Source organism: Nycticebus coucang, chromosome 14 (genome assembly GCF_027406575.1).
Source record: "Nycticebus coucang isolate mNycCou1 chromosome 14, mNycCou1.pri, whole genome shotgun sequence".
Classification (NCBI taxonomy): Eukaryota; Metazoa; Chordata; class Mammalia; order Primates; family Lorisidae; genus Nycticebus; species Nycticebus coucang.
Genome location: NC_069793.1, coordinates 29650735 through 29673356, shown reverse-complemented (window position 1 = coordinate 29673356; position 22622 = coordinate 29650735). Strand labels below are relative to the sequence as shown.

Below are 22622 nucleotides of genomic sequence, written 5' to 3'. Positions count from 1 at the left end.
CTGCCCGGTCTGATACCTGGGCCCACCAGTGACTAGCTCAATTTACTTAACATCTCTCAATGAATCAGTTACCTCATGTGTAAAATGGGGATAACAGAAGTGCCTACCTCCTGGGACTGTTGTGAGAATTAAATGAATTATTAGGTATAAAATGTGAATACCTTGAACCCAGAACAGGTGCTCAGTAAGTGGGTGCTGTTATTATATCATAGACTGAGATAAGTGAGCCATGGGAATTAGACCAGCAGGAGCTGGCCTCCTTTCCCATCTTCAGGATAAAGCACCTTCATCAGACACAACCTACTCTGGACCAAATCATTAGGAAAAAAATCTGATTCTGCCTCATCTGTCCTAGGGAGGTAACAGATAGGGACCCAGGCACATCTGGGCAGCTCGCGTTAGGAAGCAAATTCATTCATTTTGGACCATCTGGAAAAGCCTGGTTCAGAGAACTGGCAGTGCTCTCTCTGGGGGCAGCGGCTGGTAGGTTGTCTTCTGGTGGTCTCCAGGTGGGATGCACTGGGTTTGCTGTCCTCTCTCAGGACATGTGGCCTCAGAAATGGCCTGTGATGGGACACGGACCCTGCTGAGATGAAGGCTTGAAAGTTCCCACAGACAAAGCCAATTATAAAATTGAAAGTTGTTCCCTGAAATATTTGCTTTCAGGGAAAACAGTAAATGTTCACAAAATTTTCAGGTTAAAGTCATTTGAAATGTCCACTGGGGAATCCTCAACAAAGACCAGCCGGTAATTTTTTTAGATGGGATATGGGGAAGCGACCTGATAGGTAATCTTTTTGCACCCCATAAGTTGCTTGCCTGGGGGCGGGCAGAAAGAGAGCATTCATTCATTCATTCAACATTTGCCTACTATGAGTGGCTATACCAGGTACCAGGGATATAAGAAAGACATAATTCTTCTTGGCATGAAGCACACAGGGAAGTTCCAAAATTTCAGAATCCCAGAATTTCTGATTGCTGAAAAGACCTTGGAAATAATCATTTCTCGTAATTCTTTGCCTGGTTGTGTCACAGACTTCTTTGAGAAACTAACAAATTCCAGAGATGCCACCCCACCTGAACACACATACCCCTCCCCCCTCCCACAACTCTTGCATCCAATCATACAAGTTCACCTTGAAGACCAACTTCTGGATTCCAGGTTGCAAACTTCTTGCTGCCCAGCTTCATCACTAGGCCCCTCTTCCAACCACCCCCTATCCTCAGGAAGGACTGGGAAGATGTAGGGAATGACAGCTTTGTGAAAATGACACAATGCTCTCTTCCCAGCAGATGATGTGATTTTTCTAGCACTTGGAAAATGACTATGGTCGACCAAGAAGCTGTTCCTCTCAGGCTCTCCAGTCTAGGCAAAGTTCTGAAATGTGCTGGACGATTTTATTAGAGAGGTCTATTTTCCTTGACCTGAGGCTTAGGGGAAAGAATAGAGAAGACTGATGGTGGGATGGTCAGCTGTGACCTATCCAAGTAAGAATGAACTTACTGTGCAGCAGGCAGCATAGCTCAGGGGTTAGGACCCAGACGCTCCCACTTGGATGGCTTTGGGCAAGTTACTTCACCACTCAGTGCCTCAGTCTCTAAAACGGGCCTGGCAATAGTGCCTACCTCACGGCATTGCTATGAGAATTAAATCAGCTGACATATACAAGGCACCTAGTAAGTATGGAATACCCCATTGGCTCTTATTATTAATTGTCAAACACTGTATCAAGTGTTCAACTCATCTTATCTTATTTAATAGTCCTATGAGCCCTGACAGGTTGATGCTGTCTTCCCATCCAGGAGGAGGCTGACTGTCAGAGATGTTACTAACTAGCTCAGTGGTTCTCCACCGTCCTAATGCCGCGACCTTTAATACAGTTCCTCATGTTGTGGTGACCTTCAACAATAAAATTATTTTTGTTGCTACTTCATAACTGTAATTTTGCTACTGTTATGAATTGTAATGTAAATATCTGATATGCAGGATGGATTTAGGTGACCCCTGTGAAAGGTTGAGAACTGCTGAACTAGTATAACCTAGAGCAGTGGTTCTCAACCTTCCTAATGTTGCAGCCCTTTAATACAGTTCCTGCGGGTCACAACCCACAGGTTGAGAACCATTGACCTAGAGGGAGCGGCAGGGTCAGTATTCGAACCAGGTTTGAGCAGGCTGAAGTTTGGTGCTAGAGACAAGCTTTATAGAATAAAGAAACTCTCTTGGAGTCCCTTTTCCTAGCCTTCCTGATAGCTCCCTAGGGGACAGACTCTCCCCACACAGGCAGATGAGGCTCCTGGACGCTGGCCCTAGGCCCCCTGTCCTGCCCACAGCCCTGTGGTAATGAGCCTCTAAAGGTCCAGTGGTGTTTCTCCCTTAGGGAGGCTCCTCTCAGGATCTAAAAGTGGCCTCAAACTGTCAATGTTTTCCATTGAGCCCATTCTGTCTCTCCAGAGGGAGGGATTTGGGACTGTTGACTCATTACATGACACGGGAGATTTATTGGAGACCAGAGGACTCAATGGAAAACATTCTTGATTTACTTCCAGTTGGAAGAGCTTGTACAATTGAGAGCCATTTAATATTAGCCTCTTGAGTCAAAGTGAATCTTGAATCACAGAGGTCTCTGTTTCTCAGGGGAGACACACAGATATCTGAGCACTCGTGCCTCTGTGTAATGGTTGGCAGCTTGGCCAGCAACTGCCACCAGAGACCCTGACACTCTTTCCAGCAGTGTTCTGTGGTCCATGGCTACTCACACCTCAGCCTCACCTCAACTCTCCTCAAACCTTGGGAATATTAGCAGGTGTGCATTTGGGAGGTTGAGAGGTCAGAAAAACTGTCCAAAGCCTAGTGGTTAAGCCTGTGAGGTCCTGGTGCCAAGACTGGGTGGGTTTGAATTCTGGCAGTGCCATCACCACCTCTTTTCCTCTCTCCTTCTCTGTGCCTTAGTTTCTATATCTGGAAAGTGAGGATAATAATATTACCCCTCCTAGTATTGTTTTAAGGATAAAATGAGTTAATAATTCTAAAGTGCTTAAAAGAGTGCCGGTCATATGCATAATAAGTACACGGTAAGTATTAGCTACTATCATTGCTGTTGGTATTGTTAATACCCTTAGGAGTAATAATTTGGATTTGCACAAGTGTTAAAGAAATCTGATGGAAGGCCTTTATAAATCATCAAGACTTGGTCCTTTTTAAGGCAAGAGGGACCCACAGGAGGGAAATTGTGAACACCCGTAGGATAATTGACCTGAAATGAAGAATTTGGTGTGGTCATTGCAATTCTTCACAGGCCAAATGCCATCATGGTTATGAGTTGGACTTTTTCATGAGATGAACATCAATGTAAGCTGTGGAATTTTTACTTTGTGTAGAATGTCTTCATTCATTCAGCAGCCCTCTGCAGATACTTACAATACATTGAGCCCTGTTTGAAGCTCCGAGTCCAGGAAGGCTGAAGGTTGTTTCATTCCGTCTTGGCTGACCACCTGCACACACAACCACGCACTCTCTTGCCTACGCACATGTAGACACACTCACACAATGCATGCGTGCATTGGCAATAAAGTTATTTTCGCTGGTGCATATGAAACTCAAAGGATTTTACTCAAAAGTTTCAGCCTGAATTGGTTCTCCTTATATTTGCATATTCCATCTTCCAGGTGGCAAGCTTTTATAGACTTGATTTTAATAAGAAAGAAACTACTATTTAGCTCCCAACCACTGTCCCTGTCTCAGACTTTATTTTTAACCTGAGTGATGGCGAGCACCTGGGTCAGGGGCAGGCCAGTAGTTTGCCACTCGTGGCATCCGGCAGCTTCCAGCAGCGTCACCCAAGTTAGCTGATCAGGACGCTTTGTTTTTCTTTTATATGCTGGACAAGGAGAGGCCCCGGAAGGGCGGTCGTGCAGAGTGACACTTTCCCTCTGTAAGTCTAGCCAACTGAGGCCAAACCTGAAATGTCAGTAAAAACAAATAGTATTGCAAAGGCCTTGAACACTTCCCCCCTGTGTGTTCTTGGGGCCTTGTCAGCCAAGTGTGGCGTGTCTTATGAGGATGCCATTAGACCAGAAAAGGAACTAACTGCACAGACACAGGTTTTCCCTGTTTCACTTAGTTCTAATGTTTTGGGTTGTTTTCTAAGCACTCACCTGCTGACGATGCAAACAAGAGAAAAAAAATTGATATCGGCTTATGCTTTTTTCAAACTCTATTTTTTAATTTCTTGTCATTATTTTTAGATAACACAGGGTTTTTAACAGTTCTCTTATCTCGTTTTGCAGTCATCACACACTGTTTTCTAGTGGTTGGAACCTGTTTCCTGCTCGGGAAGAAGAAAGCAATTGTCATCTGTAAAGTTCAGTAATAATGACTTTTTGTCATTATCTAACAGTCATTTAGCTGTCCCTCTCTTCTTTTTGCAGTTGCATAGCAGAGTTGGTGTCAAACAGGTGGCTTTCCAGCTCTGCTGGAAGAGCTGGGTGACTTAGGGAAGCTTTTTAATTTTCCTGACCTTCCATTTCTTTACCTATCAGTAAGATATCATGTACGTAAAACTCACCTCTCAGGGTCCAGTGAAGGTGATGCAACACAGACCCTCAGACGGGCTGGGTACCGGTATCCAGAATGCTGCAGTTCAGGTCTCTCTTACTTCTGAAAATGCAGGGATATAGAATAAAGCAATTGGGATCCAAGAAGGAGACAGTAGGCTCAGAGAGAAATACTAACTTCCTCTGGCAGCTCACTTCTCTCTGAGCCTCAATTTTCTCATTGGCAAATAAGTAGTCTTCTCAGACCTATGCAAGTAAGAGATGGAGTCTTAACTCACACAGAGTGGTGCCTGGGCTGGCACCAGGGCCGCTGTCTAGAGACAAAATCAGCCTGTCTCCTTGGAAAGAGACTGTCACCAAGACCCAAGTAAGGGCCTTGGAGAAATGAAGCTTCACCGGGACAGTCCCAGTGACTTAACCTTTCCACGTGGAGTTCACTCAAGAGCAAACAGGATAATAGAGTTCCAGGAGAATAATGAATTTTCAATTAAGGTCTTTGAAGTCTCTTGAGATTGTTACACAAGATCTAGCAGAACACAGATTTCAGATTACTATCTGTAAAGCTCACAGTAGACCTTGTATAATTCCTTACACAGTTGATAGCAGCTGGTTTCATTTTTAATGCCATTAACTCTAAGGAGAAGTGGCTGGTTTTGGATCGTGTCAATGGATTAAAAGTGTGTTTTTGAGGAAATGTGAATGAGTCATTTGTTTGTTCAGTAAATAATTGTTGAGCGTCTACTCTCTGTTGGGCACTGTTGCCAAGTTGGAGATTTTATTACAAGGAGACATAGGCAGTAACCACGTGCACCAATAGATAGTACGTTGTGGGTGAAGACACAACAACCAAATGAGGAGAAGGAGAAATGTGGCTGGGGAAGGGTGTTCAGGAAAGGACTCTAAGGTGAGGGGACGTGGAGTTGAAATTCTGAACCACAAAAATGAACCACCCAGGCGACAGAGGGGAAGGCAGACATGAATGTTCTAAGGTGGGAAAGAGCTCAGAGTGTCTAAGGGAATTGAAAGGAAAGCTTTGTGCTCAGAGATGAACAGGCTACCTTGACATTAGAGAGGGACACAGGAGCCAGATCATGTTGGTCTTGGCTGTGGTACGGAAATTGATTCCAAGAGCAACCAGAAGCTATCAGAGGTTATAAGCCAGGGAGCAACACCATTGATTGTTGAAAATGCTCAGAATACAAGATTAAGTGCAAAAAAGACTCCTAACACTAGAACTGTAAAATCAGTATTATTTCAACTATGCAAACATATGTGTATACATTATGTGTGTGCACACACCTATCATGTACACATGTGTGGGAGCATGGATGTATTCAATAAAAAGACTGGAAAAAGGTACAGCAAAATGTTTGCTGTAGTTTTCTTGGTGGTGAACTTCTTTTCTTTCACTCCTTCCCTGAATGTTGTATGTTTTCCATGAACTTGTAGTACTTCAATAGAAATAAACCATACACTTTTGAAAGCTTTGTTATAGAGTAACTGATGGTGAGAATGTAAGAGCGATGCTACTTTAACTTGTCTTATCTCTGACCTGAGCTTAATGTAATGGTGCATTGCAATGCAAATCTTGAAGGTTTTGGCCAGTAGAAGAGTGCATTTGGCTTTTTAAGGAGTCTATCCTAAAATGAACTTCTTATTCTTCCCATATTATTCATGCAAAAGAGTCTAACATTTCTGTTTCATCCCACAGATCTAAATATAACCTGCCGCTACTCAGGTATATTTCATGTGGAGAAAAATGGCCGCTACAGCATCTCTCGGACAGAGGCAGCTGACCTCTGCAAGGCTTTCAACAGCACCCTGCCCACCTTGGAGCAGATGGAGCGAGCTCGGGAAATTGGCTTTGAGACCTGCAGGTAAGGGACCAGCACCCGGGCACTAGCAAGAGCTGGTGGCCGCCTGGGGTTGAGTGGGGGCGGGGAAGGGGAGGTTAGAGCCAGAAGGCTCCTCCCTTACAGCTGAAGGAATAATTGACAAAAGAGTTGACCCCACCTACCAATTTGGCCAAGTCAGTCTGGAACCTGTAGAACAACCAGAATTTAAAGTCGGCTAAAGACACCTTTATGAGTCATTCATGGCAGAGGGGAGCCCAGAGGAAGCCATTAAAGGTCATTTTGGTTGGAATCCCCTGGCCTAACATGCTTCCACAGCACTCGCTTGGCTTTGAAGAAGCTACAGTATCATTGTTGGAATCACAAGAAAATGCAAAGCAAATAACAGTGTTTAAAATAAATACGTGGCTGGGGAGTCTTGGTTCCGGGAAGATTTTTCAAACAACAGTCTCCTTCTCTCTCTCTCTCTCTCTTTTTTTTTGTTTGTTTCTCTTCTATGCTGTTCCGATTTGAGAAAGCAAAAAGGCATGCAAGCTATTAAGAAATATTATATTAAGACATACTATTATTGGGAGGCCTGAGCAGTATTTCAGTGCTCTCTCTATAGAGCCTTCCTCATAGAATCTTTTGGCTCCAGGAAAATCCTAACAGGCAGAGGCCTTCCTTTTTGAATTTGCAGTGGCTCAGTGATGAGTGGTGCAGGTGGAGAGCAAACCGCGGGGACCACCCCGATGAAGTGTTTGAGTGTGGTTTGTTTTCAGTAGAAGAGGTCTGGTCAGCTCTCCCCCAGTCTGTGCTTCTGCAGTGTCTGTAGGTGACATGGTTCCCCTTTCTCTGCAATGCACACAGATAGCCTTTGCTAAGTCAAGCTACAGAACTCCTGATGGAAACCATGAAATGTAAATTACACTCATCTGTCCCCCATCCTTGGTCACAGAGTCATATACCTACATGATGAGCGATGGCTAAGCCCTTTTTTGCTGAAAGGGAAAAGGAATCTTTTATCTAAACCTGCACTGCCTAATGTGGTCGTCACTAGCCACATGTGGCGACTTATGCTCACCTTAATTAAAATTACTAAAATGAAAACTTTCGTTCTTCACTAGCAGCAGCCACATTTCAATTAGCTACCAATGGCCAGTGGCTACTGTATGAACGTCACAGATTGTGGAACATTCCTGTTATCCTAAAAAACTCTACTGATCAGCACTGCCCTAAGACAAAGAGCAGATGGACATAGAGGGAGGGGGGAAACTCTGCAAGCTCCTGCACCTGTGCTGGAGGCTGCAGAGAACAGAGGCCAATTAGCCATCCATTTATTCTCCTCCCAAGGCTAATTGTTTAACGGTGGTCTTGGCTAGGCCACTAGCCTAAGAAAGCAGATTTAGTAAGCTGAATTTTGATTGTGAAATGTAGACAAGGCCTATTTGCGAAATACAGAGATGTTGTCCTAGGCTGAGAACCGGCGGAGTTCTTACGACTGCTGCCAGCCAGTCAGTCATGAAGCACTTACATCCTGGGAGGCCTTCTTCCCACTGGCCACCCCCCCCGCCCCCCACTTAATCCTCTGACCTTGCTGTGAGTCGATATCATCAGCCCACTTCACAGATGAAGCCACGGAGGCCTAGAGAAGTTCTGCATCTTGCCCTGGGCCACATGTGAGGCAGGGTTCTGGTCTTGCTTAGTCTGAGTCCGGGACAAGTTTTTCATGATCAAGTCCTCCCAGGCAAAGTGACTGGGGGCAAAAAAGGCGGGAAGAATGCTGCATGGATTTGCTGAATGTTTCTTTCCTCTTTGGGAACAGTAACTTACTCCAGCTGCACATACACGCATGCATACATTTTAATATCCCCAACTCACACGTTGCACAACACAACACTGGCAGGCAACTTGAGATGGCAAGAACTCAGTGATAACTTACAGAAAGAGTGTTCCATTCTAGAATGTTGGTGATATGCGGACCTGTTGACATGATGTGGCAGGAGTGGGGGTGGGGAGGAGGCCCACCGAGGAGTGTTATTTATAAAATGAAAAGGAAAAACCATGCCAAAGAAATCCATCATTTCACTCATAACTGGTATTAAGTGTTGCAAAACTCATTTCCCTAACTTTACTGGGTAGCGATGAATCAGAGATGTGCCATAGGACAGACGGCAGAGTCTCACAGGCTGGGATAAAACCTCAGCAGCTACTCTCCTCTGTCTGCCCCACCCTGATTAGTAGCAACCTTCAGATACAGAGAAAGTTATTAACATTTAATTGGGTCCCCTCCCACCTCTAAGCTAAAGAGACGGTGGGGAAACCAGTCGGTCTGTTCAGAGGAGGAATTAGTCATTCAAGCTGCAGTTGCAACACAGACAAAATGATTTCTATGTGCTGAGAAACTTCAGACTCACAGACGTTTCTGCGGGTCTCTGTACTCTTGCCCCCAGCAGGAAAATGAAAAAAAAATCCATGCTATGCAGTTTAGCCAGCATTGCATTTTCAAGAACCTGCTGGGTTTAGCTTCTTCCTGTCTGTCTTCACTGCGCATCACCATATTTTCTTAGCCCACATCTCTCTCTCTCTCTCTTTTTTTTATTTCAGGCATTTTTTTATTCACCAAAAAATTATGTAATAATTGAGTTTGGAGCCACCAGTATGCTGCTCGGAGGGGCAGCATTCTGTATGTTGTGTCTGAAAAGGTCCCCAGCTATAACAAGGTCCTAGAAACACCTTGGTGAGGGGTGAGGGTCAGAGGAGCTAAGCATTTCTCTGGCTGTGCTGCTTCTGGAAAGTTCCTGAGCTTAATGAGCCATGGCTATCTGCTTACTTAATTGCTATTATTCCCATGGTAATGACAGTTAATTTATTTCTGATGGCAGTGGGAGTATGCCTGGGAAGCTCAGGATGCAGACTGCTGTGTACTTGGCCTGTGAACAAGGCCTCGAGTTCAGAATCATGAGTGTGGAGAGAAGGGCTCATAAGAAAGGTGAAGCCAGGAAGAAAGAGTTGGGGTGGGTGGGAAGTGGGGCTGGTCTGAAATTCATGCGCTGCAATGAAGAACCCTTCTTCCCATCCGTGGGAGCCAACCATTATATGTATTTTCTGGAAAACGTGAAAATAATTGAAAGCCAGCATGAATCTGCCGTCTTAACTTCTCCCTTCTGTGACCTAGGCTTCCTTCTGCTTGTTCAGACCGACTCAACACGGTTGACTACAAATTTTATTTGGTGCTAGTTTTTCTTTCACGAATCTTTTTCTTTAAAAGAAGCCTTCTGTAGGTCTCTAAATAAAATCACTTTGTCTCTATCAACCTTGTTGATTTCTTTCACTTTCAGCATGTGCTGTTACTCTTGGATGTCACATAACTCAGTTGTTGTAACCTCCAACATCCCTGGGGGTGAATGGAATGGAGCCTTGCACCGCATTAAATTTGTCACTTGATGGGATATTATGAAATTCCTGTCTCAGCCCCACAGGTTGACGGCCTCTTGCTTGTCTTTTGCAGGTATGGGTTTATAGAAGGGCACGTGGTCATCCCCCGGATCCACCCCAACTCCATCTGTGCAGCAAACAACACAGGGGTGTACATCCTCACCTCTGAAAACTCCCAGTATGACACGTACTGCTTCAATGCTTCAGGTTGGTTCTCGGGGTGTTTTGGTGTGGCTGTTGTCCTTCTTATCTCAGCTTAAGTGGGGATTCATGTAACAGACACTCACTAAATGCCTATGCAGAGGAGACAAGAGTCCTGTCTCTAAGGAGAGTATGTACTAAGTTGGGGAGATGAACAATAAACACACAAATATTAAATACCTTATGTGAAATAGAGAGTGATATGTGTGCCATAAAAAAAAAAAAAGCAGAAAATGAGGCTAAAGAGTGCAAAGGTGTTTTGGGGCGCTGCCTGTGGCTCAGGGAGTAGGGCACTGGTCCCATATACTAAGAGTGGCAGGTTCGAACCTGGCCTTAGCCAAAACTGCAAACAAACAAAAGAATAAAATAAATAAAATAAAATAGGGTGGCACCTGTGGCTCAAAGGAGTAGGGTGCTGGCCCCATGTACTGCAGGTGGCAGGTTCAAACCCGGCCCCGGCCAAAAACTGTAAAAATAAATAAATAAAGTGTGCTAAGGTTTTTTTGTTTTTTTTTTTTTGAAGATACTCAGAGAAAGTGCCTCTTGGCCTGTTCCAAGAACATCAGGGAGGCCAATGTGGCTAAGTCTGGTGATCAGAGGAATGAATGCCCAGGAATAAAGTCAGGGAAGTAAGTGGAGCCAGAGCACACAGGGTGATTCATTCTCAGCATGATGGGAAGTCATTGCCGGTTTTGAAAGGGGGAGTGACATCAATCTAACAATAGCTTTGAGGTGCAAGCCAAATGTCTTAGCTGAGAGGTATTTATTATGTGTGACAGCCAGAGAAAAGGCTGGGAAGAATATGCAGTAGGCCTCTGACCCTCCTGAATGTCCCTTACCCAACGGTTGAGACAACCAGAGAATAAGGAAGCTAAGTTAGGATGTAGGTGCTGGGCTGCTGGCCAGCTCCATTCCTGTCTATGGGACTTTCTTCCAACCACTAGCCTAGAAACTCATGCTTACATGTCTAATTCGAGCCCTAGCAAAATTAAAGAATTCTATGCATCATGAATTTTCAGAATCTTTTGAGAAGGATCAAAACCATAAATGTCAAATTTTTGGATCCCAACTATCAAACGTCTTGCTTCTTAAACTGGCCCCCCAAAGTTTGAAGTAGTGTGAAGGGAAAGAGGAAGCCTGGAGGTCAACTTGGTTCATCTTCTGGAGTATCAGTTTTCCTTAGAGATGGGAAAGGGATATTAACTTAGCTAGAACGTGACTTAAGACATTATGTGCATGAGACAAACGCAGACATGTGTGGTAGAAGAGTAGGAAATCTGCATGGATTTTTAAGCTAAAGAAGGGACAGGCATCAAATGAATTGTAAGATCTTACTTCTGCCTGCCAATAAAAAATAAATATAAAAAAATAAAAGAACAAATGAAATGTGAACTTACATCAGTGGCTTTAGGCTACACCACCTACCCATTGTTGCAAGAGCAGAGGGGATCGGCGTGGGAATGCAGAGAAGAAATCTAGGGTTTAGAAGAGAGTATCAGGCCTGGCTAGTTGAAATGGAGTTGGGAAGCCAATACATTTTGGCAAATATTCTTAGGACTCTAAATCTGTGGAGAGACAGACAAAACGAGGAGGAGAACATTGTAGAGTGCTTGCTCCTCCCTGCCATATGAGTCAAAAACACAGATAAAGTTTGGCCTTAAGGAGAAAAGTCCAGCTGTATTGCCCATATACTTAGAGAATATATATGGGAAATACATACCCAGTTCTTAGACTTGCACCCAGATGTCCATTCTAATGATGTTAAATGGAAAAATCACATAGGAATAAATAGGAAATAGGCACAGAGCAATGTGTGGTCCAGCTAGCTCCATCTTGGTGCAAGAGGTTGAAGGAACATTTTGGGAAGAGTGTATGCTTTAGATGAAGGGGTGGTGCAAGTCGAAAGGACCCACGTGATACTGCACTCCTGAGAGTCTCTGGGCTCTGCTGCTGGCATCTCCCATTGAATGTTGTTGAGTGAATGTTTGCAATGAACCACACAGTTGCATACCCACATTGTCCTGCCTGTTTTACAAGTTGGTAGCACTTGCCAGAAAGAGCCTTCGCTCAAAAAGGTGTTCACATTGTTTTTTGGCCTGGAAATAAAACCATCTAGGCAGGCTGCTACTGAGAATTTTCTCCCTGCCCTTAATTTCACCCATCCCCCAAATTGGGCTCGTCTCCACAGAAAGAATCAATAGCATCAATTAACTTTTCACTCCTTGGAGGATTAGTTGAAAAGTTGAGAAGTACTGGAGATATATGGCATGCCCCCATGTCTACATTAAATAGGAAAGCTAGAAGTAATGTTTTCCCTTTTCTCTATTTTCCAAATTGACTCAGTCCCAGTAGGCTGCTTCTTATAAGTTTTCCTTTAAGTGTAAAGAGAATATTTATTGGTCAATTCTATATACTCAGCACAAAGAAAGAAAGAATCAGAGGCTGTAATTCTTAAAGAAAGTAACAATCCCTCTGATTTAAGGGTAGATTAAAAAAAAAAAAAAGAAGAAGAAATTAACAGCTTCTTGGAGCAACGAGACCAAAAACAAAGAAACTGGAGAAGAAGATAAATATGTCTAAGAATAAAGGCATTCTAAATGTCTTGGATTACAGTCAGATGATAGAGGTGTTGAGAGAGCTACAGATCTTGATAACCTTCTGCTCCATGCAAAGAATCTGTCTGGAAAGATCCGTGAATCTAACGTAGCCCGAGAATTAGTAGTAGATGGTCATGTCCTCGTACTGTGACCGCATCCATAAACTGGCTAGAGGGACAAACCCCAGCTCAATCTTAGCAGATGATTTCTATAGGCTTCAAATTCTAGCAGTATTTCTGGAAACCATGACCTGGCAGCTTACAAATGAAAATAAGGCAGACCCTGAGAAGGTATCATGTCTTACTTCTCAGTAGCTAGGGCCCAACATGAGCCTAGTGGCTCTGTATGAATAACCCAGAGAGCCGACTTGAATTTACTCATTTATTAAGCTTGTTGTCAGTAAAGTGCTTCATTTTCTTTTGAAGGTGGAATTATGAGGAAGATTCTACCTTCATTTATTTACCCACTCACTCGTTCAACAACCATTGGAAAATATCTCTGGGAGAACTAGAATGTATCAAGCTTTAAGGAAGGTGCTTCTCTATCTAGCATCCAGTGATTAGTGGTTAGACTGAGTAATTAATGTTCCTCTTGGTTATTTTAGTGGGCTGGAGCCAAGATTTCTGAGAATTCCCATCTTAGAGACTTTCTAAAAAAGCCTTTGGTTCATGGATACATCACGAGGTCTAACTTTCCAAGCAGTACCGTGCTCATTATACAGAATGAAAGGCTGTCTAACGAGGCCCTGGGATCACTCTTGAGAGCCTGAGCGCGTTAGTTACACATTTGGGTCACCATCCATCTTTGAGCACTTGCCAGCTCTGATGTTCTTTGTAAGAGTTAAGGTGAATTGGAGCATGAAGGGGGTCCATTTGAATGAATGCTCTCATCATTTACGAAACTGTCTTCGTGTTTCTGGCATCGTGCCCCATTCCGTTACAACTTCCTAGAAATTCCGAGTGTACTGTTATCAGAAGTTGTGTTTGAATGTGGGAGAGATTGTTCTGTCCCTGGCATCAAGAAGCCATGATTCAAGGCCTATTTCTTAATGTGTGCTGCACATGAACATCAGAAGCATCTCCTAGCTTAGGCTGGTCTCCAGTGGCATTTCTAAGACAAATACATAGATACTCCCCCATAACTCTCAGGTTGATCATACATCTTTCTTTCCTTTTCCTCTTTCTTTCTTTTCTTTACACCTTTCTTTCCCTTTCCTTTTTCTTTTCTTTTCTTTTCTTTTTTCTTTTCTCTTTTCTTCCTTCTTTCCTTCCTTCCTTCCAAGGACAGTTTATTTTATTTTATTTTATTTTTCAGTATTTCTATTTTTAAATTTCAGATTCATATGAGGGTACAAAGGATTAGGTTACAATGTTTACATTTGTTAGGTAAAGTCCCTGTCGTAGTTGTGTCCTGAACCCAGGAAGTGTGCCATATACCCTCACATTGTGCCCATTAGGTGAGACACACCAGCCCCCCTCCCTCCTTCCTCCTCCCCCCTCCCCTTCCATCTTCTACCAACTTGAATTGAATCGAGTTTTTCTCTTGTGTGGGCAATATACCTTTATTTTTTAGTAAGAAAATTTTTGAATTTTTTTCCAAAAACTGTAAAAAGCAAAGAAACCTTAACTATTATTTCTCTTCCTACCATGACAGAAACATATTCATCTTCTGTCTCCTTTCTTCTTATATGTTGTGTATAGTGTTGAGTAGATGCTTAAAAAGAGCAAATGATTCATTGCGGCACCTGTGGCTCAAAGGAGTAGGGCGCCGGCCCCATACATGGGAGGTGGCGGGTTCAAACTCCACCCCTGCCAAAAACTGAAAAAAAAAAAAGAAAAGAAAAGAATAAATGATCAGTTATGTCATAACTTTCTTTAATTATTTCTTATGGCATTACCATTTAGGATTTATCTAAGTGCTTCTTGGCTTGTATGTATTTACAGACCATTTTGGAGGTTAATGTCTTTGTTGTGCTTGCTGGGAAAAGATGTTTCCTGGTGCTGGAAGGCAAACAAATCCTGTTTTATTCAACTTGTATTTTTGTTCATTGTTATGAGAACTCAACACTTGATGGCAGGACACATAAAATACTGTGATAACAGCTGTCCTTGTGATAGCAGTGAGGGCCTGCCTGCCCGCCTCGACCCCTCCATGCTTCCATCCCTCCATCCATCCATTCATTAGCCATCTCTTTCTTCTTTCCTCTTTGCCAAAAGCAACTCCGGGAGAAACTAATCTAACAAACTGCCATTTTACATGTAAGTATTTACACACACACACACACACACACACACCCCCAGTATAAAAGCTGCAATACACGAATAGATCCAACCTTCCCATGACAGCAAAACCAGTTTAAAGCTATCTGAGTTTTTAGATCTCAACACACCTTCTAGTCGCTGAGTGGAGCATTGCGGCTTGAATGGAACGGTTGATTAAGCTATTCTGCCATATGCTTTTAAGACCCAAGGCACGGCAGGCAGAATGCCATTTCCAGGGCCTGTTTTGGAGGGCCTCACTCAGTGCCGTGCAATAACACCTATGGGTGATCAGACAGGCCTGCAGGACATGCAGAATCCTTATTCCTGAAGGAGGGGGTGAAGGAGTAGAAAATAAATGGAGAACAAATGAAAAAGAAGCCACAGGTACCCTGATAAGATGCGCCAAAACAGCCATCTCAGGAAACTAGACATAGACTAAAGTCTTAGACTTTTAGACTTTGCTTAGACTGAAGGTGGCCACTCCCGGAAGCCACATGTTGAGAAGTGGTCTACACAGAGCAGGTGCTTAGAAAGACCAGCTCAGTGAACGAATCACCAATGAAGGACTAGAGATTTATTGGCTTGTAAATATTCTGATCCTGTAAATTCTTCCTCGATTAGGTTATTAACTTTCAGATTATCATGCTCTTCCCACAAATGAACATTTGGTCAGGCGTGTCTGCCATGCTTTCCCATCATTACTGTAGATTTCTGAAATTATAAATGCTTTTCTCATGATAGTTCATATTAACACATTTCTTTATTTTTGACATTTTATGCAGTGTTCCCACATTACCTTTATAACAGCATATTTAAAAAATCCTCTGTTCTGTACGCTGCATGAGAGAAAGAGCTGTGTTTATTTTATTCACATGGTACCCCCGGGCTTCCATATCTGTATAGTGCCAGATACAGAATGTGTATGTTTGTTAATGAATGAACTTTCTAGGGTGGAGGTGGTAAGTTAAGTTTCCAGAAACTTATGAAATTAAGTAAAAATGGAAAATGTGTCATAAAGGGGGGAGAAGTTCATAGTAGACTTATTCGGTGTCAGTTATTTGGGATAAGTTAAAATAAAACTCCATCCTGACTGACTAACAGACATTGCGATGAATTTTGTTCACATTTTAAAGAGATCTCATGCTTTTTTTCTTTTTTTTACCCTGACCCACAGCTCCGGAGGGAGAAGAAGATTGTACATCAGTCACAGACCTGCCCAATGCCTTTGAAGGACCAATTACCATAAGTACGTATCTGGTCTAAAAGTTAATTGAGTTTTCTCATTCTTGGGAAAAGGATCAGGTGTGTTCTTATGGTTTGTATTTGAATAGAATATTAGTCATTTCCCTAAGGCTAGAGATGGTTGGCCACGATTCAGTGTCCCTTCCCCTTTTTCTTCTGTGCATTAAAACTGCTCCCTGATTCCTCTAATGCATTGTTCCTCAAACTTCAGTCATTTGGAAACCACTTTTACATTTTTGTGTGTGTATCTATGCACACGGCCTGATATTTTCCATTTAATTGACTCATTCTTTCCTACTTAAATACATTCATTTGTAAAAAGAAACTGCTTATAGAATATACCAACATCCCTTGTCATAAAAAGAAAGCAACCTCTATGATAAATTTAAATGTAAGAAAAATTAAACACTGAATCTGCTTTCTCTTACAGAGGGAGATTAGTATATGTCAAGGGTAGGGACATTCTGGCCCTACATAGGAATTATCTCATAGAACTAAAGTATTGAATGATATTTATGAAGGGTGTAAACTTCCTGATAAGGGTTTCAGCATTACTTATACCATATCTATTTCAAATCATCCTATCTGTACAAGTATGTATCTGATACTTTAGATTTGAAAATCTCAACCAGAACTTTTATTTTTATTTATTTATTTATATTTATTTATTTATTGAGAGTGCCATGGCATCACAGTTCACAGCAACCTAGAACTCTTGGGCTAAGTGATTCTCTTGCCTGGGCCTCCCAAGTAGCTGGGACTACAGGCGCCCACCACAACGCCCAGCTATTTTTTGGTAGCAGTTGTTATTGTTGGTTAGCAGGCCCAAGCCAGGTTCGAACCCACCTGCCTCGATGTATGTGGCTGGCTCCCTAACCACTGAGTGAGAGAAGCCGAGTTACAACCAGAACTTTTAAATAGGTCAGTCAGTCTGCTAACCTTGTAGCCTCGCAAGTAGCTGGGGCTACAGGCACCCACCACAATGTTAGGCTAGTTTTTTCTATCTTTAGTAGAGACTAGGTTTGGGAGTCTCTATCTTGTTCAGGCTGGTCTCAAACTCCTGAGCTTAGGCTATCCGCCTCAGCCTCCCAGAGTGCCAGGATTACAGGCATGAGGTTTGAACAAGACTGGGTCTAATGTATGCCTGGCCCATAGTAGATGTTCAATAAGGGCTCTGTTTCTTTGATTCCCACAGATCTCTTAATTCTAGACCCATGTAAGTTTGGTCAATCATATTTCCTTACCAGATCTTCATCTACAGGGATTGTCAGAGTGATTGACAATAGTTCCACTAGAGCAGTGATTCTCAACCTTCCTAATGCTGTGGCCCTTTAATGCAGTTCCTGTGGGTTGGCTCCCAGAGGTTGAGAACCGCTGCACTAGAGTAAGCTAGATAGGTAGATAAAAAGAATCTTAAGTCCCACCAATGCAGTACAATGCATCCCAGCTGAAGGCACACTTGTATAGTGAGTGGCCCAGACTGGAACACAGCAAATATTTCTTTTTTTAATTTGTATTGTTGTTTTGATTTGATATTTATAGATAGAGTCTCAGTCTTTCACCCTGGGGTTGAAGGCTGTGGTGTCATCATAGCTCACAGCAACTTTAAACTCCTGGGCTCAAGTGATCCTCTTGCCTCAGCTTCCCAAGAAGCCAGGGCTGCAGGCACCTACCACAATGCCCAGCTAATTTTTCTACTTTTAGTAGAAACAGGGTGTGGGTCTTGCTCAGGCCAGGACAGCAAATATTTAAAAAAAGGGACAATGAACAAATTCATTCTTGCTTTTTCTCTTTAAATGTGTTCTAGTCATTTGCTTGCTTAACCCAAAGATTTTGGTCTTTTATGTATCTGTGCTCATTAATTTCAAGGTTGAGTTTAACAGAGGACAGCAGAGGGTCTGGCAGTATTTAGACTTACTGATTTCCTAGTCACAGGTGGCTTAAACTACCCTTTACAAGAGAAAATCTAAGTCTTCAATGATCTGCAAATGTATTTTCTCTGCTGGGGCTTTTTGTCTTCTCCTTCAGATCTGTTTGGGGAATATATGGAATGAATAGCAACAAATCTTATATGCATTTCAGAAGGGACAGCAGGGAACCAGCTGGGAGGATATCATTCATTGAACATCCATTATGCTGAGTAATGTACTTACACTGTATCACATAACAACCCCATCCAGAAGGTAGTGCTACGTTATCCCCATTTTAGGAGCGAGGAAATGAAGCTCAGAGAGTTACCTCCTCTAGGGCTATAGGAATTTGTGATCCAAACATGAGGACTTCCCAGAACTTCCCCTTTCTCTCCCTGTTTCCAGGGTGCAGGGGGGCCAGGGGACGGAAGACTTTCTTAGTGCATCAGCCACTCTCTTCCAACACACAGTGTGGTTTTTCTTATTACAAAAGAAAATAGCTTTGAAGTCCCTGTTCCACGTGTACGGTAATGCACCAACCTTTCCTATACTGCAAATATCAGCCGTGCAGTTCTGAAGGTCCCTTTTCTCTCTCCCAGCCATCGTGAACCGAGATGGCACTCGCTACGTCAAGAAAGGAGAATACAGAACAAACCCTGAGGACATCAACCCCAGCAACCCCACAGACGACGATGTGAGCAGCGGATCCCCCAGTGAGAGGAGCACATCGGGAGGCTATAGCATCTTCCACACCCACCTTCCCACGGCTTACCCAGACCAAGACACGCCCTGGTTCTCCGAAAACACGGAGAGGGCCCCGGCTACCAGTAAGGAGAAGGAATGGTTGTGCTTTCCCATAGCCATTCTTTGGCAAACTATCTCTGACCTTCCTGAGTCTTAGGCATTCATGTGTTGATTTTTCTCCTGTCTCTAGACATGTAGACATGGTTAACATTGGAAGGGTGGCCATTGTGGTTGTCAGTGCTCCACATGCCTTGACTGCAACTGCCTACATATTTTTCCCCATCTGTAACTGTTTTTCTTACTTTGGGATAAGAAGTACCATATTAGAAGTTTTTTTTTTTTTTTCAGAGAACCTCTCCGTGTTCTCTTCTCTCTGTGCATATGACAATTCAAGCCTGTTACAAGAAAGATTTTTATTTTTCCTTCTTTCTATCTTGTTCTTATCCCCCTTCAGATAAGATTATTTCTGTAAAGTTGGGGTTGTGGCGTACGCATACAATTCCATTGGTTCCTTTATTCATTTAACTTTGTGTTTTATACTCGTGTTGGTTGTATAATACTCGTATTCATCAACCATGAATTACTAAATAATTCCTTTATCTTTGACCCAAGGAAGCATATCTGGTGGAGTTTTATGATCTGAGTAAATAAGTGTAGGAGTTCTATATTTCAGCCTATTGGGGCAAGTTCTTAATGCTTGCCGAAGTGTGCGGGTAATTTATTGCTGGGGGCTGCAAGAGTGGAACTGTGTAAACACGGCGTTAGATTTCTCTGGGCTTCTGTCCCTGTGCTTCGCTTCCATTGGACAGTGTTTACATCTCTCTCTTGTCCCTTTCTCTGCTCCCCTTCTTTTGTTTTTCCTCTATGGTTTGTTTTAGAACAGGTTTTCAGGTTGGCTGTGTTCCTTCTGTGAAGGACTCATCTGACTCATAAAGGGCGCTTGCAATCTCCAGCTCTTTTCCTAGTATGGTGTGGATTTCTCTTTTCCTGGCTACAGCTCCTGAAGGGTGGAACTCTTGCCTCCAGATGGAATGGCAAGAAATACCCTGGCTTGTGAATACTCAAGACAGGACCCTTTTCTATTCCTTGTCACCCAGAAGCCGGGGAAACATACACAGCAATCTGATTTAATTTAAGTTTACTTGCTCAACGGTGTTTTAAATTTCTGTTAGTCACTGGCTGAGGAGCAAGGGGTGATATAAATAGGCTTGGGGTTCCTATGATTCCCTGAAGATTCTCTGAAGCATGTTGAAAAGCAAGTATTTTCAAACTGCCCCTGCTTTCCTGGCTTATTGGCTCTTTGGAGCTCATATCACCTTATTGTTCGCAGTCCCGTGGGCAACTGTTCTTGAGAGAGCTCCTGAGAACCAACCAGGCCGTGTGCTGGTTACCTGGTGCTTCTTCAAAGATCTGGTGCCTGGCCTTTTGCAAGTAACTATTAATATGTTGGAGATGTTTATCATTAGGGCATGCAATTTTGGCAAATTTTGGCAAACACAGTAATTAGTGGTCTCAGCAGGAAGCAGAACAGGTCTGCCCTAAAGTACCATGACGAGACTTAACTTGTAAGGACTAGATTAACATTCAAGCCCAGCCTGTAAAAAACAGTATTTCACATGTATTTTAGAAAAGACTGTCAGCATATTTTATGAACTTCCATATCACATCTCTTAAAGACTGCATCTTTCCTGCCTTAGTTAATCCATAAATTTATTTTAAGGACCTACAGACCATGTACCAAAGCTATATGAATGCTTGGGATCTGGTGGTAAGCACTGAGCAAGTGATACTGAGAAAAAGTAAGGATTAGTGAAATATTTATTTATTTTATTCATTCAAGCAACTTTTGATTGAGGTCTTTTCTGTGCTGGACATTGCTGTAGTTACTGGGAGCTCAGAGGTGGACCTACCTTCATGGAGATGACATATTAATGTAAGTTCAGAAATCAAGGAAAAGAAGAGCTATGAGACTTAACCTAAATGCAGTTCAGGATTTGACCTGAGAAAAGAATTATGCTTTCCTCCTTCCAGAGCACTTAGCCAAGTTTCTATCAGCTGTTACAGAGGAAGATACTAATATATGTACCAGATGAGTCCAAGGCCAACCTGAGAATCATTAAAATACTGTAGGTTCCATGAAGGCCAATGGCAGCTCCAGGAAGATTCATTTATGCAAAGAAGGGCATGAAAGAAACCAACCAGTGGAAACTTGAATGTCGTATGTGGCATACCAGGAAAAGTTAGTACTGATAAGTCCAAAGTAGAATTGTGTTTTCAGAGTCTAGTGAGGAGATTCCCAAGACCTGATCACTGTTGGACTGACAGCTGGGACAGACTGGGAGGGAGTGACTACAAACTCTCCCTCATGCGCTGCAAGGGGGCAGAGGTCAAGAGGAGGGCTGGCTGAGTGCACAGAAGAAGCCTGCCTTTCTTAAGGGTCCTTAGTGGGTGGCAATAGGAAAAACTAATAACAACAACATCTGGGTAGCTTTGGACTCTTAGCTGTAAATCTTCTAAGTGTTAGTTTTGGAAGGGCTCACCTGGAGGCGTGTCCTCAGCCTCTTCCTATTGGTGATCTGCAGCTCTCTGGAATCCAGAAAGCTAAACTAATTCAGGAAGCAGACTCCTGCCTTGGAACACTCTATTTCCTTATCTTCTGGGTGTCAAAGGAATCATTTTTTTTTTTGGGGGGGGTGTCTGGCATGACCTACTTGGGTGGGGAAACCTGTAAACTCTGTTGGCTAAGCAGTAGCTTTTCCCATTTTTTCTTCTCACAGAACTCCTTTCAGGAAGACTGAAATCACTCCTATTTCTATCTTGTCGTGTGGTTTTATTTCCTCTTCTGCGGATTTTCTAGGGTGAGGGCTGCGGGAAGTTTGCTTCTGTCATGAAGTTCCTAGCATGATAATGGGGTGTCTGCATTTTCCAAGGGATGCTCAGGTTTATCTGGGAGCATCATGGGTGAATTTGGCTCCTGTCGCCCTACTCTGTGTCCTGACCTCTAATGTGTTCTTCATAGCACAGAACACATTGGGCCAGTTGTTGGCATTTGGTATATAGAGTCAACGTTTTAACCTAGGGTTCCTGGACTTCCAGAAGGTTTAAAGATAAGGATGTAAGGTACTCAAGAACCCCTCAAATAACACGTAAAATTTTGAGAGTATGCATAAATAGGGTCTCTATTTTGAAGAGAGAGACCATAGCTTATATCAGATTTTCAAGGAATATATGACTTAAAATGTGTTGTTGTTTTTTTAATCTCAGTTGGCTTAGATGTTTGTCTCCATGATTTTTGCTATTCTGCTTCAGTAGGAGAACATGCTGAACTCAAATCAAACTAGAGAATCAAATGTGAGATCTCGAATTGCAAAATGTCACCAATTATCCTTCTCTAAATTGAAAATAATCTAGAATTTCTCTAACTTTGGCAGTTTTGGTTTTTTTTTTTCCCAAAACATATACTGAATTAGAGTCCAGAGTGTCAGAAATGATAGATGGATACTTGAGGAAGCTTTATCTAATTTCAACACTTTGAACACACACTTTTTGCAAAAGTTCATACTTAAGTATAAAGTTTGATTTGTAGACAAGTGGAGGCGGAGCTTTGAAATGCCAGTTGTCATCACCAGCTCCTGGGTGCAGTGCTAGACGGATGTGAAAGATACAGGCTAGCAAACCCAAAATAAGAGGAAAGCAACCTTCTGAAATGTTGCTTTTAAGACCTCCAGTTTATGGCTTGATCACCCAATCAAGTAAATTACAAAATCTCTTCCCATGACAGGTTATTAAATTGCTGCTTGATTTTGCTGAGAGCATGAATCCAGGGGGTTTAGTGTGGAGAGT

General features: G+C 42.7%; 1 protein-coding gene across 8 annotated transcripts in view; it reads left to right on the top strand.

The window, feature by feature from the left end:
* Positions 1–22622, top strand: part of CD44 (CD44 molecule (Indian blood group)) — a 90004-nt gene that overhangs the window by 30244 nt on the left and 37138 nt on the right. For 7 of the 8 annotated variants that reach the window (XM_053560010.1, XM_053560009.1, XM_053560011.1 and 4 more), the window contains exons 2-5: positions 6266–6431; positions 9898–10031; positions 16058–16129; positions 18635–18862. In XM_053560010.1, the coding sequence (XP_053415985.1) occupies positions 6266–6431; positions 9898–10031; positions 16058–16129; positions 18635–18862 (600 nt within the window). The remainder of the gene's footprint in view (positions 1–6265; positions 6432–9897; positions 10032–16057; positions 16130–18634; positions 18863–22622) is intronic. The other variant, XM_053560017.1, reaches the window with a different exon arrangement.